This window comes from Pseudopipra pipra, chromosome 1 (assembly GCF_036250125.1).
Source record: "Pseudopipra pipra isolate bDixPip1 chromosome 1, bDixPip1.hap1, whole genome shotgun sequence".
NCBI lineage: Eukaryota > Metazoa > Chordata > Aves > Passeriformes > Pipridae > Pseudopipra > Pseudopipra pipra.
In genome coordinates, this window is record NC_087549.1 from 134,117,933 (window position 1) to 134,136,556 (window position 18,624).

At 38.1% G+C, this 18,624-nt stretch overlaps 1 protein-coding gene across 1 annotated transcript in view; it reads right to left on the bottom strand.

The window, feature by feature from the left end:
- Positions 1–113: 113 nt before the first annotated feature.
- Positions 114–18,624, bottom strand: part of NMT2 (N-myristoyltransferase 2) — a 35,955-nt gene continuing 17,444 nt past the window's right edge. The window contains exons 4-12 of the mRNA XM_064678704.1: positions 17,486–17,604; positions 17,298–17,389; positions 17,075–17,191; positions 16,217–16,387; positions 14,980–15,088; positions 11,338–11,508; positions 8,810–8,977; positions 4,572–4,709; positions 114–4,370 (exon numbers count right to left, since the gene is read on the bottom strand). Of these exons, the coding sequence (XP_064534774.1) occupies positions 4,350–4,370; positions 4,572–4,709; positions 8,810–8,977; positions 11,338–11,508; positions 14,980–15,088; positions 16,217–16,387; positions 17,075–17,191; positions 17,298–17,389; positions 17,486–17,604 (1,106 nt within the window). The 3' untranslated portion in view covers positions 114–4,349. The remainder of the gene's footprint in view (positions 4,371–4,571; positions 4,710–8,809; positions 8,978–11,337; positions 11,509–14,979; positions 15,089–16,216; positions 16,388–17,074; positions 17,192–17,297; positions 17,390–17,485; positions 17,605–18,624) is intronic.

Genomic DNA, 18,624 nt, shown 5'->3' on the forward strand with positions numbered 1-18,624 from the left:
GAGATAATTAATACATCTCTGGAATTAATGCAAAGCATTAAATCAACTTTGTATCTTTACACAGATGAGCATGCTTTAAGCAAAACAGATTTAAGTATAATTACTCAAACAAATCAATACCAAAAGTGAAAGTTTATTTAAACAAAGGTCCATGCCAGTATAAGTCTTTTAAAGCTGGTTTCAAGTAAACAGCTGTAACAGCACAGGCAGACTTCCCTTTTGAACTCTATTATAGTTTTTTCTGCTGAACAATAAACTTGTTTTGGTCACAAATGTATGCAGACTTGGGTTTCACCTGATACCTGGTGTAGGGTATGCTGGAGGAAAAGCTTTATTTTCAAATACAAAACACAACCAAATTACTACTGCTGCAGTATGAAAAAAAATACTTCCATTATTAACACAATTCCTGTAAGAAAATGTAAATCTAAACTCAATTAGATTTCTAAAGGAAGTCTAAAATTATTTCCCAGGAAATTGAGATAAGCCATATACTGTTGTATATAAAGTAGATGAGAGCTATAAGTGCTACAAGACTGAAAACATACCACGTAACTTTTGATTTTCCTTTAGTTTTACTGGGGACTATGAACAGTTTCCTAATGAGACAGTTGTATTATAGTAAGGAAGGGGAATATTGCTGCAATTCAGACAATCAACAGCCTAGGAATTTACTTGTAAAAGAAAGCTTAAAATAACTGAGTTACTTTGTAGTTCCTTAAAGGTGGAATTTACACATAGTTTTCAGAGATCTGTTGATCCAAACTTCCAGTGCCATCCGATAGCTCATCTGTCTCTTGGATTTATTTAGAAATTGCTTAAGTCCATGATACCAACTACAAAGGCAGACAATAGCAATGATTCTGTAGTCATGATGCTCCTTGAAGTTTAAACAAAACATTCAATGCTAAAATTTTTTCCTTGTCTGAGGGTGGCAAGAAGAGGCAAGGGTTTTTTCCCTTGCTTCGTAGTCCTTCATACATGTCCTTTGTTCTGGTTTTCTGGATGAATAAAACTTTGAAGGCATGCTAGGACTAGTGTATTTCATTCCCAGGCTGGCTAACCATAACATAGAAGTCTTAGCATTTACACAGAGCACAAGGATTAGCTTTGGTAAAGAACATAAGCACAGCAATCATCTTTCAAGCACTTTGCTGCCTGCCTGCAGGGATCTGTCTTCAGGGATTTGTGTCCCCTCTGAAGATAGGAAGTTACTTTGGGAAAGAAATGATGTTCTTTCTTCAACATCAAAAGATATTTAAAAAGGCGGGTGGGAAAGGTGGTGGAGCAAGCCTTACATTTGCCAATTTTTGTACAAACACCTATTGGGTTTTGAGGAGTCTTATCTTTATAGCAAGCGTAATGCACAGGTTCAAGTTTGGAAACAACAGAAGAGCCTCTCTTATTGAGCTGCTGACAGTGACACTCACACAGATATTCATCTATTGTTAAATACCTGCTTAGAAAGTGAAAGTGAGTTGCCACAATTTTCACCTCCCGAGTAACTGTCTTACTGTGTGCGTGTGGGCTGGGACACCTTCAAGATTCATGTCCTCTTGACGCTGTGATACTTCAGCAAAGCAGTACTTCTTCGAGGTGAAGAGCACTCAACAGGGACAGAAGAGACCATGCTGGATTGCACAGCTGTTAGGTAACACACAGGTTCATGAACAGAACTCTCCAGGAACTGCCCCAGCACTCAGGCTCAGCTGCCCACTTCCCTCATGCTCTGACCGATAAATTTGCTCCCAGTTATAGTGCTGCACAGCTTCTACAGGAGCATAACTGCCCTCCCTACCCTCAGTTAACATGGAAAGTGAGCTGGAAAATGAGACAGAAGTTTACCCCTTGGATTCAGAAGCAAATGGCACTGTTTTACCAGAACAGAGCAAAAGAGTGGCCACACTCCTTTCTTCATGTGCCCTAACCTGTAGATTTGGGCAGAAAGCCAGGCTGCAGGAAACCCAGGTTCAAGTCTGTCTTCTACCAGGGCATAATTGGTCACATCATGGCCTCAATTTTACAAACAACAGTACTTGGGAGGATTTGCCTTCCGATTTCAGAGAAGAGATGAGAAAACACCTGCCTAACATTTCTTCCATGTGCATTTTTTTGAGGGGAAGGAAGGCAGAGAACATGAGTGTATCTTCCACCTGGCATTCAACACCACCCATCCAGATTAGGAAGAGCTGGGTTGTGACTGTTTCTTAGCAAGGAAGTACCTTATACATGAGGACAGAGCTGTGCTCTGCTGTCCCACCTCACATTAGGCAGCCCCGAGCAAGGATTGACAAGGCTCTGCCCTTAGAACCTAAGCAGCCCACACTGAGCCCCTTGCTGAACTTCCTCCTTATCCCAGAGGGCTCCAGTGAGAATGCCCTGCCAGGGGGGCACCTTCATGCCTTTTGGGAGTTAAAAATTTAAGTCTTTGATGGAGTTGAGATTAAATCCTTCTTGTTATCTCAGATACCACTACCATCAATATTTTCAGGCACTTAATTCTCCTCAGGCCTCACATAGAGAGTCCAAACTTCCTCTGCACCATCTGTTGTAACTGCTACTAGCAGACAGGTATCAGAGTGGCCAGACATAAAGCCCAACTGCACCATTAGATCTCCTTTGAAGTCCTTTTAAATTCATGAGGTCCCAAGCTGGTGCACACCCAGGAGTCAGACAAACCACATTCAGTCCCTTCCTTTGTTTGAAGGAGGTCGGATGCTTTAATCACAGAGCTATAATGCAGTAAGGGAAAGTATCACTGTTTCTAGGGCAGAATCCTCTCGCCACAATTCAACAAGAAAAATAAACCAAAACACAAACCATTCACACATTGGAAAAGGAGCAGGAAGAAAGAAAAACCCCACTGCTACAAGGAGGTGGGTAGGGCTATCAGTTATGAAGAACAGACAAATTTATCTTCATGTACAGAATTAAACTTTCAGCAAAATCTGCTGTCAGAATTACAGGCATGTTTAAAAGGAAAGTTAGACATTTGCATTTCATGAGATATTCAAGTCACATTCAAAAGATGCTCACAGCACAGAGGCTTCACTACCACAATTTGGCACTTTCAGCTAGAACAGTTTCTTAATGCAGATTTTCTCAGTGCTCCCATTACTGCAGCATCCATGAGCTGAAAGAACTGCTGTCATATCTAGCTATGACACTACGCTGGAATGCATATAAAGTGCTTCAGAAGCCACTCCCGTTGCTGAGCATTCATGAGGGAATTAAAACAGCTCCACCCAACAATAAAGATCAGCCCTCCTACATTTCAGGAAGTGCAGTTACAGAGACTTCCAAGGACTGAGGGCAGAGCATTTCTCTTCTGCTTACCAGCCACATATATATAGCAAAACTTCTTGTTCCAAATTCAGGATAAAAACACTACCAGGAACAATTTATGAATACATATTTACACAAGATACTTTTCATTAGAATTACAGACTTCATAGGAAATCAAAGTAGACAAAGGAATATGTGCAATTTCGCAGAAGCGTTGAAAACATTCAAACTATAAACATCCTGATAGCACTACTAAAATTCTTAGTTTTACACACAGGCTGATGTTATTCTACTGAGGAAAAACTAAGGTTTTGTGCCACAACTGTAAATTAAGTACAGTAATGTATTATCATTCCGGCAACATAGATAACACCTGCACTGAACAGTGCGATACTGTTAAATCAATCCACTGATCTATTGAAGATCAAAGTACAAATCTGTATTTTTTATTGATTTGGCAGCGTTGCTTATGGAGAAACAAATGCACTAGTTAAACCAGTACATTGTCATACTGCTCCAGTTACAAAAGCATCCAGGACTTTCACAGAGCTACAAACGTATCGTACTTCTTGATTTTCCCCCAAATGATGACATCCACGTGAAGTAAATAAGCAAAGATACTCGAAGTTGTATCCTTCATTCGGTTACACTGACAAACATACACCACCACTTAATAAATAGAAATGCAGCAGTTCATCCACATAATAGCAAATATTTTTGTACCCTAATCCACCACTGAAGTTCAGTTTGTACAAAACAGTCTTTTCTACAGAGTGGAAAAAAATACCTTCTTCTCATCAAGGTGCAAGCTAAGCTTTGAAACTTAAATGAATGTGCTTTTTATTCTTTTCATGGACAATAGAAGAGTTTCATGGGCCTTCTGATCTATCTGAAAATGCATAAATTTGGTCACATGTGGATGTTTTCATTGTTCAGATTTAATGGACTATTTCAGTATCACCGACGTTGTGCTTTTACTCCTCTTGAACAATACCATTCCAAGAGTTATGGAGATCAAATTAACTCAAAACGATGACCTCAGAGTTCTAGAAATGTGAATGTCCTCATTGTAATACAAGACCAACCTAAAGAAAGAAGAAAAAAATAGTATTTTAGTTCAAGTATAGCAATAAATCTTAAAATCAGTAGTTTCCTGCACCTCAATTATGGATCATAAAAAGGGCCAATTAAAAAAGTTATTTTAAAACTTCTGCCCATTTTTGGCCAGTGTAGATTAATGTACAATTACATCTAATAGAATTCAGAAACTCTTTTTTCTCCTTTACCTTTTCAGATTCCATGCCCGGACACCTCCAGTTGTACAAATAATACTGCAAATTTCCATCTCCAATCCCGAACTTGAGTTTTTCCAGGAATGTTTTGTTTTCCATTAAGTCTAGTGCATTGAATACATCAAATCCTTTCTGGCAACAGCAAAACATTTTTTAAAAAAATTTTACTTTTTAAAGTTTCAAATGACACTTTACACAGTGGCATACAGTATCCAAGAGACTAGGCTAATTAAAAGGAAAAGAAGACAATGAAATAAATCTTGTCTTTTAATTAGGTACACACACAAGTCTATTCCCAATAAAAACTGAAGTATAAAGCACAGCTTTTCTTGAAGGTTATCTCCAAGAGGGTACAAATTTTATAGCCACTTTCAGGGTCTAAGGTCTGAAGAGTCCCTAAAGCATTTTCTGTAATTTTATCCTTACAGATACACATTTTTTAAAATCACATACAGTGTTTTGACACACATGGCCTATTCCAGCTGAAGCTGCATAAATACAGCCTATGGTGTTTTTCAATTTATCATTCTGTTAACAATAAAAATATTTCTGTGATTCAGTCCTTTTCTGAAATGCCATTGTCTTCAGAACTCAAATCTTCCAGGTGATAATCCCTCCTCTACTCATGCACCCTCTACCAACTCCTCTTTTCATAAATCTCCCAAATCACCACTCAGAGAGTCATTTTTTCTCTCAGAAGAGCCACATGGCCAAATCAGTCTCAAGAGTTTTGTGCAGCAATACAAACACACCCAAATCCTAACTTACTGTGAACTCTTAACAAGCAGCATAAACCCAAGGTCAGTTAAGCCATCAAAGTGACAACCAGCATGTATGGATAGCTGAATTTGCTTGGGGTGTGGATACAGAAGTCCATTTAAGTGCAACTAACTGCAAGGGGTTCTGAACTAAGATCTTGCAGTCTTAACAGCACCAAGGTAGTGCACCAGCAGGACATGATGGTCCTTACTTTGAAGACAAAAGTAAGTTACAAAACAATACTGCTCAATTACTTAAGTACAAGAAGATAGGGTAAGGAACATTCTTTACTCAGTATAAAAATCAGGTGGTTTTTTTTTCTTTTAAATGAGCATCCCATATTAGGAAAAAAGGGGGTTGAGGAAAATGAGCATTTTAAGCTCCACATCAGGACTATTAAAAATAAAGTCACAAGCACAGACAGTGAGTTTAGTAAGGTTTCCCACTACCTTGCAAAAAGATCACTCTGTGTGCAGATGAAGCTTTGCTAAGTTAAATGTGCTGTGAAAAACCACATAGAAACAAGACAAATAAGGTGGTGAGGATTTGACACTTAGCACTGAAAGCAGATTTTGGAATATTCCAAGTTAGTAATAGATAGTAACAGAAATCTCAGAAGGCAGGAAGGGAAGCAGGGGAGAATAGAGAAGCACTCTAGGTACAGACACATTAAACTCTGCAATTAAGCACTCAAAATTCAAATAAATTATGAACTCTACGGATGTAGTTTTAGTCCAGTATCTAAACATTAGCAGATTAGATTGAGGTTAGTATCTTATGAGGTATAAAAAGGTTCCTGTTCAAAGGTAGTTTCTTCACAGCTCTTCACAGACTATTGAAGCAGACTCAGAAGTGAATTTCTTCCTTGTTTCTAGGCTCTCTCCTTTTCTAGATCTAGAAACTGAGTATCATCTTCCACAATAAAATACATAGGGTTTTGGAGGGATTATTCTGATGCAAAATCCCACTTTCTGCATGCAGAATGCATGGAACCTAAGTGAATAACTCTAAATTCTGAGTTTTACTTTGAGGGTCATGTGTTTTATCCTGTAACTGCCAAGATTTTACTAGACTTAGTTCTAAGCTAATTTTATATAGTATGTTATGAAGATAAAAATAAACATTAAACGGGCACGCAAACCCTGAAAGCAATTTGCTGAGTTAAATTTGTACCTCCAAACCCTATTATCTGGAGTGAAAGTGCAGAAGGGACCGTGGTGTGTTGTCCCCAGCCAAGAGCCAAACTCCCTCACAGCCTGTGGCTTGCTTCTCTCCCATAGGATGGGGAGAAGATAGAAGGAAGGCAAGATGTCCTGTGAATCGAAATAATGACAGTTCGATAGAGAAAGCAAAAGTGCAGGCAGAAGCAAAGCAAAAAGAAAAATTCATTCACTACTTCCCATCAGCAGGCAGATGTCAAGCTCCTTCCTGGAAAGCAAGATCTCAGCATGCATGATTGTCAGGGAAGATAAATGCTATCCCTGGGAGTATCCCCCCTTCCTCCTCCCTCGCTTCAGCCTTTATTATGGAGCAGAACATCATACGGTATGCAATATCCCTTTGGTCAGCTGGCATCAGCTCTCCTGGCTGTGTCCCAGCTTCTTGCCCACCCTCAGCCTACTCGTGCTGGGGGAAAGAAAGAAAGCCTTGAGGCTGAGCAAGACCTTTCAGTAACAGCCAAAACACTGGTGTGTTATCAGCCCTGCTTTAGTTACAAAAAGCAGCACCATATGGGCTGCTAGGAAGAAAGTTAACTCCATCCCAGCCAGACTCAGTATGTTTGTAAACAGAAAGCTGCGAACAGGACTGCATTTATCAGTTCTCTTTCCTTGCCTCAGCTCTCACCATGTAAAACTCAAGTGCCAGATCTACAAATGTAATTAGGCATCTAATGATGCAGACAGGCCCAGCAGGTACTTCTGAAATCCACAGGTGTGTAAATCCCATTATTTAATGGGATTTATATATATTGTAGCTATATTATGATCCACTCAAAAGAAAAGAATCACGTCACATTCAGAGAGAAATGTACACAGGGGAAGGTATACATCCTTGCAGTTACACCACGTAACTGCCTCCAAACCTGTTCCATCTATGGCCTTTAAATGGCCAGACACTTGGCTCTCTGTGTCACACTTCAAATGGAGACCAACCATTATCCCTTTTTCCACCTTGATTTTTAAGAATCGGTACCAATATTTTTAGCCACTTCTGAAAATTACACTTGCCTTTTAAAGTCTGTTTCTGAACTTCCCTTTGTATCATTCTGGAGTCTGAGTAACAGGGTTCTGTATTCCCCATGACTATTCAGGAGTTTTCCCTGACAAATAATTACTGAACTACTTATAGGTCAACAGCCTCAGCAAGCAGTTCCTGTCATAGATGGCAGCTCAGCTGCAGGGCTGAACGATCATGGCTGAGACAGAGAAGTTGAAGACCATGGCTGCTATCATGCAGCCTGAAGTCTGAACAGATGCAGCCTTTGCAGACCATCACTGGCTTCCTATAGGACCAACAAAAAAATCCTTGTGCCACATGCCATGGCTCTGAGCATGGTCATTCGGAGCACAGACTGACCTGCGTTGAGCACTCACCTGGCAGGTGTGACACCACAAGCAGTGTGGCAGCTTCAGTTGGAGAGGCAAGTGTCAAGCATGAAAAGCAGAAAACATGCCTGTGCTCTGCAGCATGTTGGGAATGGTTGCTAGAACAGATGCCATGGACTGGATGGAGCCTGTGCAGTGCTGTGAATTGCCCAGGCTAAACAGGTCTGGGCCACAGAATACGTGACCATTGGTATTGACACTGCACTCCCATGAAACCCTGATGACTAAGAGCTGAGCATTAGTTTGTCATCAGACAGTACTAAACTCTTAAAAATTCTCTTCTGCTTAAGAACTTCATTTATAGTCTTTTCCCCTCCATTCAATCAAACCATCTGTCAGTGTAATTCCATGCATGAAGGTATGCGTAAAAGCTACAACATGACACCACCTACAAAGCTGTAGAGGTAGCAATTAGTAACACAATAAAATGATAAAGCTTACATAAATAAACTTTTATATTTTTTAGAAATAAAAAATAATTTAAAAACTAAAAATGTGTTTGATAGAAGTTATTAATTAATCTCCAAGGGAAATTATTTTAGTGATACTTTCCATTCTTCTGATACTTAGTGACTATGGTCATCGATGTACTCCTGGGTGTTTATACAGTTCAAGCTACTGCAAGTGCTTGATCTTTATGCACTTGTCACTCCCTTGCATCACTCAAAGTAAAAAGGAAAAACAAGCACTGTGCTTTGTACTTTGATATACATATTGTATATGTCTCATCAACTGCACTCTGTGCTGTGGACAGTAAAACTGAATGCAATGGCATGGATAAATTGCTGCCAGTTCTTACCTTGCCACCACTCCTAAGAATACTTTCGTGAATGAAGCATAAAAAAACCCAAACAACCCATAACTTACCAATTTGGCTATAATGAGTGCATCATTCATTAAGTCCAAGAGGGGAGTCTCTGTATGAATATTGTAAAAGGAATAGGCAGCTTTGAGGCTTTTATGAACAGGATGATGCATCACTGTTGAAGGTAATGTGTAGAAGCTCAGGAAGTCTGTTAAAATACCATTTGAGCCCTACAAGAAAAACCCAAGCCCAAACAAGTTAATTAATAAGAAGTAACAGCTCAGTTATTGGTTAGGCTAACATGGCAGTTCTACACAAGGTAAGTAATAAATCCAGCAAGGTTTATGCACTGTAAGTATTATGGTATAACAACTAATCTTGGCTAAGATTTGAGGAAACAAACATTTAGATTTTTCTAGTCTATTATACCACTAACACTTTGACAAGCAGTTGTCAAAGCAGTTCAGTTTGTTTCTCTGCTATAGAGAGAGCTAACAAAGCACACTTCCAAAAAAAAGTATGTAGGTGTTTTTCCAACTGATATTTAACAAAATATTAAGGATATTTTTAAAAATCTGATGATGTTAATGTTGAGGAATAATTTTCTCATCTTTCTAAAAATAGAGAAAAAATATACTGTGCTGGTGTACAAAGCATATTTAAATCAGCTTATGATTATTAATCACCAAACACAAGCAACTATCTGGATAACAGTGCTAAATTACATTGAAATTTTAATAAAACCAACAGTCATCAAAAAAAGGTGCTTGTACAGAAATTTAAAATATACTACATAAAACTTCTTAATATTTCACGCACCTAAGGAAATTTAACCATCTCCAAGAGCGTAGATTAGCAGGAAATGGGAAATAATTATAACATGGGTAAAAAAACTACCCAGATTTTCTCTCCTGGTATTTCCAAGAAGATAAGGCAAAGGAGACACACAAATGCTCCTTATTGCTTGTTTGCTTTATTTTTGCATGACTAGTGCTCACTATTTAGTGCTCACTGAAGGACATCACATGGATCCTTAAATTAACTGTACTGCTACAGTAAAAAGTAAAACAGTTGAACCTATCACATGCAGAAAAGCTATTTGTCTTAGAGCAGGTACGGATCCTGTAGTAGAGAGTAACAGAAAAGTTATTAAGTCACTCACTGAATTCAGTAAGGATGATGAAAATGTTAACTCAGAAATTATACAGAGTATTTTAAGGTTTTAGCTCTGCACATTACAAAGATGATTTAAAAGTCTGACACTAACATCTCCAGGTTACAATCTCCAGCATTAACAAACTTCCATTTTTTATAGTGAAAAACTAGTTCAGGAGATAGTGTAAAACAAGCAATTAAAGACTCTGCTGTTCAGTTAGAATGGCACTGCCAGTGTGACATTCATGCTGATCCTGGTGCTTCTGGGCTCTCCTGCAGGTTTCAAGTCACAAACAAAGCCAAAAGCCAACCCAGGGAGCAGGGCGGAGGGCAGGGAGAAGGTGTGGAAAAAGAAGGAGGGACTATAAATGAGAAAATGGAAAAGCCCAATGAGCACTAGACCCACTAAAAAGTAAGTAGAAAGCTAAGCTTGGACAATGACAACTGATGAGCAGGACCACTCATCTCCAGCAGCACTAAGTTTCCTAACTCAGCTGAGGCTCCTGCACAAATTCAGGCTGCAGTGTGGGAACACTGAGCTTCACAACCTGCAGCTTCTATGAGGAGCTGGTAGGTTTAAGGATGTTACTGCTGATCATTTTTAAATAACATTATTACTTTAAACAAAGTAATACACTATCTAAATATGATGTCTATAACTGATTTTGTATGGACTCAAAGGGAAGAGCATATCTTTCTCCACTAGCTTTATTGCACCCATTCCAAATGCTCATCTTTTCCTGCATTTGCTTATTTTGAGAGGAGCATTAGCACCAACCGTTTGGAAGGTGGAGGTGGTAGGTGTATATATATATTATATGTAGATATATACTATATATATATACAGAAATTCAAACATATATATATACATACATTTATTGAAAAAACCCCACATTTTACTGAAGCAGATCATCAAAAACCATAATTTTCCCAGCAGGTGCATTTAAAATTTGGTTTAAAAATAAAGAATTTTTTACTGGTGTGTGGCAGAAACATTTACACCTGAGAGAATGACAGTCAATTCAAACCAAATCCTTATCCCAGTCACTGCATCATTCTTCCTTTTTTTCTAGAAAAGGAGGTTTGAAAATCACTGCTTATTATCATGTCATATCTCTGCAAAAAAAGAATCAAGAAATGCAGGTGGAAGAGTTGACCTTAAAGTATGTAAAGTTCTTTGTTTAATCTTGCCAAGATAGTGATATTTCAGAATTCTTTAAGATATCCTATTATAAGAGCACTGCAGTTTGTCACAACCAAACTTTTTTTTGTTAACAGAATGCAATAAAAAGAACAAAACCTGTAATCATGATATCAAATTCTACCTATAACACACATTTTTCACACTGCCCACATTTCAAAAACTTGATGCTGATATGAACTATTGTAAGTTGGCATTCACATATACATTCATATCCGTTAGGGCGTATTTTACCTCCACCACGTAAGTGTCAATAATATGATCCCGAGGCAGGAACCAGTGGGCTACTTCTTCTTCATCCATCACAGGAGCAAGATTAAACTGTTTCAAGTAAGTGTTGATTAATTCTTGTACTGCTTTAGTATCTTTTTGTTCCATTGGTCTCAAACCTGAAGTCTTTGTGGCCTTATTGTAACAAAAGAAAAATACATGTTAAGATGTTGAAATGAAAACTGCAAACACAGCAAAGGCTGAAAGTAGGTTGCAGAGTCACTACACTTGCTATAATGCATTCATTATTAGTCTACTTCATCCCAGCCACCTAATTCATTATGCTATTTTACAAATGGGTTTCAATCAGAATTCCCTCTCTTCTAATTATTGAAACAGTCTGGGGCACTTCAATCTTTATATTTCATTATTGAAAGAGCTTCATTTCTCCAGAGAAAGACATACCATTGCCAACAGCTTAGACTTTGTGCAGTTTGTGTTTGTTTTTTTTTAGGTCAGTTTATTTCTTACTTTCTTCTAAACTGCCTAGGGCCCAGACACAGAAACAAAACAATGTAACTTGTGTATCAGAAGTTAATCTGAAGACAAGAACACAAGCAATTCAAATTTACAGTCAAACTATACATCAAAATCAACTGATAAAGTTTAATTAGAAATTATTTAACAAAAAAGATCCCAAGGACTGCTTAGTGTACTACTACCTATTCTTAGCATTTGCAAACTCCCTTGCTAACCCAAGTTTCTATACAGGCACAACTGCTATTCTGTTAACAAGAAAGCTTCTCAGAACTTACAGCTGCCTGAAATTAAAAACCTACAGTACTTAAACAGGTTGTTTTTACTTTAAACATCAGAAGAGAAAAAAATTGCCTTCTAGTACTATGCAATTAATTTAAACAAGTGAAGGTGATTAAAAATTTCTTGCAAGCTTTTGTTAGCTTTCCTGACTATTTCCTTTTAGGGAGGCTAACACTTGTTCTCTTCAGAGCTCATTTATCCTGCTTCGTCTGCCTGAGCTACATACTTGGGCACGTATCACATTAATCATAGCAAAGTCAATTGCAAGAGCAGCCAGGTAGAGACTTGATTACTGGAAGCCTGAAATTAGTGTAGCTGATTAGGCTTTGGCCAAAAGGCATTATTCTGGGGGAGGTATTATTGATGCACTCCAGGAGTCAGCAGCCAGATGAGAAATCAAGGCACATTTTGCTGCAGCTCTGGACTGTGTTTAGTCTTCCTGCTTTTCTGAGCAGCCTGGGACTATGGTTTGACTCCACAACAGCACATCACTATATTTTAAAATGCCTTTATTCCATAAGGGTGTACACCTGACTAACAGAAAGGATGGAGGAAAAAGAGCTGGGCTGAAACATCTTTTTCTCCCAGCAATGCTCAGAATGTCCACCAGTAAATGATCATTTGCAACCCCAGAAATGAGGGAAAGTGTACAGACCTGGGCTAAAATTTGTTTCTCTGCTTCACATATCAAGCTGTACTGGCCACACATTCATGTGACTATCCAGTGTCAGGATCTCAGTCAGTCAGGAAAAGACATACAAACATGCTCCTCTCCTTACTCTAAATACAGACAAAATCTACCTCTTTCAGAAAACTCCTTTCTCAAGAGATTAAACACTTAGAAAAAAAAAAACTTTTACTTTTCATATCTAAAGGTATGTGCACAGCCTTTAGCGAGGGTAGTATTTATTAATTACAGTACTTATTATATCTGAAAACCTTTTTAATTCAGGCTGTTCAAGTGATTAGGAATGATTAATTCTCTTAAAGGGAGATGAGCTCCCAGTGGCAATGATATTCCAAGGACGCTAAGAAAAGAGGTTAAAATGCAAGAAACAGTGTTTGGTGCTGAGGGACAGGATAGCATGGCCTGAATTGTCAAATTTGTGTGACAGTCCTGTTTATGATAACAGCCTGAGACTCAGAAAAAAGATTCTCAACAGCACTTAAACCCTTTCTCAGGGAAAAAAACAACATCCAAATAAACCCAAAGCACAAGACTTAGAGAAAAAATATTAGCACAAAGATTAAATCTTCATTTTCTATGGGAGAAGTTCCCAAATCCAGTCTAAAAATAAATGAGGTATATGGATTCCTACATCATTTAGTTTTAAAAGCTGATTTTGAAAGCACCCATTTTCTATTTGCACTTCTGTGTACAGTATATGTTTGCCTTACCTACAGTAATGAGATACAATATATTATTTGTTTTCCATAATTCACTTTTCTGTTGAAACTGGGTTTTATGCTAAAGGAAGATGATCAGGGTATAAATGCTGTTTCTAATGACTCTCTGTAGTTTTGGTACTGTAAGTAAGATACTTATTCTTTAAACTATTCGCTTCCTGAATTGTTTCCAAGAGAAATGTTACTAGAGTTGCCACCAAAACCTGTATTTGAAATTGTATACTGCACTTTTTCAGACTTTTAAAAATGTCTTCAAGATTTGATGGAAGCTATATTTAGCTTTCCAAGATTAAAACCTAATTAATTTGGTTATTAATTCTTAAGCTCTGAAAACTGCTGCCCTGCACGCAAGGGAGAAGCTGCGTGTGCAGCACAGTTGGCACGCAGGCAGTGCAGGAAACGAGTCTCTCCGACAGCAGCAGGAGCACAGATCAAGCCATGGCACGTGCTTTATTCCAAGGAGTGCTCAGTGTACCACTCAAATATTTCAGCAGTAGGAGAATCTGCAGCATCAAGCTAACCAGACACAATTCTCCAAAATTTAGATAAATTATTACAAAGTACTATGAGTGAGGAAAAACGCGTATTTTTAACCAAAAGAATAGGTTTGTTTTAATAAAAAAAGGTCTACTGATAAGGTACAGGTAAAGTATACTCTGCAATCCTTTAGAATTGAAAGGTGGCTTTTACAAGCAAAGAAATTATTTTCACCATAAAGCTCAGACTGACTTCTATAGGCTATTAATGACAGCAATGAGATTTTTTAATAGTACATAGTACTTATACTGACTTGCCCTGTCATGGAAATTGCACCCTAAGGCTTTTTGCAAGCTAAACTATTAGCTGCAAACATGAGAAAAAATATTTTTAACTAACCTGGCTATGCTAGAACACTTGTTTTTTACTAGACCGTGCAAACAAACAGTACACAACATACTGAGGTGGCTTTTGCTGAGCCTGCTCATTGCAAAGAACAACATTCTCTGACTGAACAGAAAAGGATGTGAATTAGAGTGGAATCAAGAATATGACTGTACTCAGCCAAGTTGCTGATGGACTTCTCTGAGAATTTTAAGACATGAACTGTTGATTTTCTGTACCAGTAATCTCTTAACAGATTAAACATACTGAGAATAGTCTTATGCATCTTCAACTCAATCCCACATGTTTATGAAGTCAAGGTTTCTGGGTTTTTTTCCTTTGTTCAAGGATTTTAGGTCAAAATTTATGTTTTCTCCATACAGAGATCAAGATTTCCAGCAATAGCCTCCTCTGTTTAGTATAGCCCTTAATGTCTTTTTCATCAACCAGAGATTATTTTTTTTAATGTCCTGCACACACTGCCTTTACACAGAAAAGCCTGTGCTGTCAGAGACAGATGGAAGGTTATTTTAGGCTTCACAATAACTGTGGGGATTCTCTAGAAGTCATACTGCTTACATCAGGAAGTCTGTAGAGCTTCATTGTTCTTTGTAGAGTCATGTTTCTACTCAAATGTGAAAATTTCACCTCCACCAATTTTCTGGGATTTAGTGATCGATGCCAATACCTGGAAATAAAATTAATAATGACTTTAAACACTATTTTAAGTGTCAGCTTTACTGGCATCCATTTCCCTGCTTTACTGCATTGTTCCTTTCCTCTCCAAATTTGTTTCTAAGCAAGCCTGTACTATGTCTGTAAGAAGCTTAAGCAACAAAAAAATTAAGGAAAAGCTATATCCAAGCAATAGCTTTTAAACAGGCCTGCTATCACAGTATCTTGAATTTAAGAAAATGCTTTTTGATACAGAATGAGTGAGCACAGAGTTAAACATTTTAGTACTTATCATAGCTCTGAAAAACTCATCATACTTACATGGATAACATTTATTTTCTTGTGCAGACAGGACACTCTGCTCATGTCTAAGCCTTTTGTTGAAGATCTCCCCTTCCTAGGAGATCATTGAGCAACAGATCACTGTTACTCTGTTACTAACACAGCATGGCTTTTTTTCCCCCCATCCTTCCTTACAGAAACTTACAGATCTTTGCTGTTGGTAGGTACAAAACAATTTCAAATCAAAAACTACTCTGTCCTCCAGAATGCTCGACAGCTGGACTAAAACTGCAGGAACTGAACCTTTCCTAGTAGAAATATAATCCACTCCAAGCAAACGAAATTATACTTGGTTGTAACTCTTCCCACATGGCAGTTGTCCCATCTTTATCAAATGCCGATCAAGACCTCCTTTCTCCAGGAAAGATGGAAGTATCTCAAAAAAGCAAATCATACAATTCCCAGAAATGCTCTGCCATCTCTGGCAAGCAACCAGGTCAACAGGGAAGTGTCCCAGCAGGGAAACAGGCCACTTGAAAAAACATAGGTATACAACATTGTCAATGTTAGCGTGGCTTTCACCACAAGGTCAACAGAAATACTGATCAGCCTATTTAAGGTATGCTAACAAACCCAAAATTAAATTTTAGTCTGAGAAGCTGTTTGATCCAAGGCAAGGGGGGGGTTGGAAATCAAAAAAACCAACCCTGACAAACATTCAGGTCTTCAGGTTAGTCAAGGCCACAACATTTAACAACTTTGAATTTTATGCTTTTATTGTTTCTAGGCAATTACATTAAATTTTCTTTAAAATGACTGCTGTAGGAACCAATGTTATTATGAGCATCACCTAGGTTACCTGCAAGTGGCCACAGGTTTGGGAAGTACCACTCCAGCAGTGTAAACAGCTTGAAAAATTCCTTCCAGGTTTACTCTTCTGGTTATTTCCCGAATTAGTACAGGTGCTACCCGTTTAGATCTCAGTTTCTTATGGACACACAGAAAATTGATTTCTACCATTTTCTTCACACTAAAAGGACAATAAATAGAGGAAAAATTAAAGAAAGTTACACAGTGCATGTTTTCATTTGCATAATTACAGTTTCCCACATTTTGACAGAAGAATTTGAAGTAAGAATAAATTGGCCTGTGACAAAGTAGATCTGCAACAAATACTACTCTATGATACTGTGACTGTAATGGCAAATTGTGCAATATGCAAGCTATGTCTAATGTGTTTGCTATAGTCCCTTTTCGAAGCTCTATTCTATCAAGACTCAACCAATTGCCTTACTTTAGGATGCAGAAGGGCATCCAAGCACATGTTACATGGTACCATTATGCTTTATGTTCGTCAGTGTACAAACACCTGTCCAAGAAGACTAGCTGACTATCCTTTAAATACTTTCCAGTATGGTCAGAAAATTGTATGCCATTATCTGTATCATTCATCAGTAAGAAAATTCCTTATATATTTATTAATAGTCTTCATGCAATGAGCTCACAAGTTTGTTTTTTTTTTTTAAGGGAGGAAGAAGGGGAAGTGGTGAGAAGAGTAAAAAAAAAAAGTCTGCTACATACACAGGATTCTTCTGACTCTTTATGATCAGTGAGCCTCCTTCTCTCTTTTTAAGTTTTCTATAGCAATGGACACCAGTTGAAGATTTGTTTTGTGGCATTATTCTTTTACAAACACAAAACTAATGGTGCATTTTACCTGTCATATATACGAATACTTGCAGGGATGGCACTTATGAATCCTACCAGTTTTTTGTTTGAAGACACTCTAACCCCACAGTGCCACTGGGGTAACCAGCCTGGAGGACGTAACGCCCTAGAATTGATGACAGAAATAATTACAAATTACTGCCTAAGAAGATGTAATAAAAACACCTTTCTTTGCACTTCAGGCAGAACAGAATGTGGAACTTGCTACTCACCACAGAAGAAATTCAGGAGAATAATCAAACCTAAACATATTATCATCATCTTCTACGTAATTCTCATTTAACAGTGTGTATAACTCCTTCAGCTGAAAACACACACAAAAAAATACAAAGATTTATCCATGCATCAATGAGAATAAACTTGAATTATTTTAGATACATATAAAAATTGTTTTACTTACAACTTCGGCATTGCTAAGATCCAATGTGTCCCACATAAAACCTTGTGGCAAAGAATATGGCTCTAGGCGGACATTGTCCTTATCTGGTTCAATTGCACCATGTGAAGTTATAACTTCATCTTTTGATGGAGGAGGGGGGAAAAAAAAACCCAAAAAACTGTTATATTGCTAGCTTTCCTGACAGTTTTCTAAACTGCATTTAATTCACATCATGTATTGTCTCATAATTATGTGATAGGAACATGAAGCTTTTAAAAAATGGTGAAAAAATTAGTATTATTAGTTTACACTACTTTTCATTCTCACAGATCACATTCAGACCAATGACTGTCTTGTCAGAATATTTATAGATATGCACAGAACCACTCTACCTCAACTGATACCCACTATTTCATAACACAGGACAACTTATCAGCACATGCACAGCATTTAGCAAGCCACGAGATCCACAGTCTCATTATGAGAGACATGTTGTACTCACATCTAACAAGCTCAGATCTTGTTTACCACCGACTTGAACAGACCTGATCTCAACAGGATTACTCAGGAGCAGTGGCACAGCAAAGCCAGGGCGTTTAAAAGATACTGCTGATACGTGAGAAGTGTTCCTAAAATCCTACATGAAGGCATGATTTCTTCTCCTCCCTTACTTTACAACTCCCGTCCCTCAGTGTACAGCTATTAACAGCTGCTGTTCTTCTTCTGTGGAGCAGCACATGCTAAACCATAGAATTATTTAGGCTGGAAAAGACTTTTAAGATCATAATCTAACCACTAACCTTACACTGCCAAGCCTGCCACTAAACCATCATATCTACATATCTTTTCAAAACCTCCAGGCTGGTGACTCTACCACTTCCCTGGGGAGCATTTTCCAATGCTCTGCAACCCCTTCAGTAAAGACATTTTTCCTAACATCCAATCTAAATCTCCCCTGGCACAACCCAAGGCCGTTTCCTGTTCTATCGCTTGTTATCTGGGAGAAGAGGCTGACCCCCACCTTGCTACAATCTCTTTCAGGTACTTGTAGAGAGCAATAAGGTCCCCCCAAGCCTCTTTTTCTCCAGGCTAAACAACCTCAATTGCTCCTCATAAGACTTGTGCTCCAGACCCTTCAAAAGCTTCGTTGCCTTTCTCTG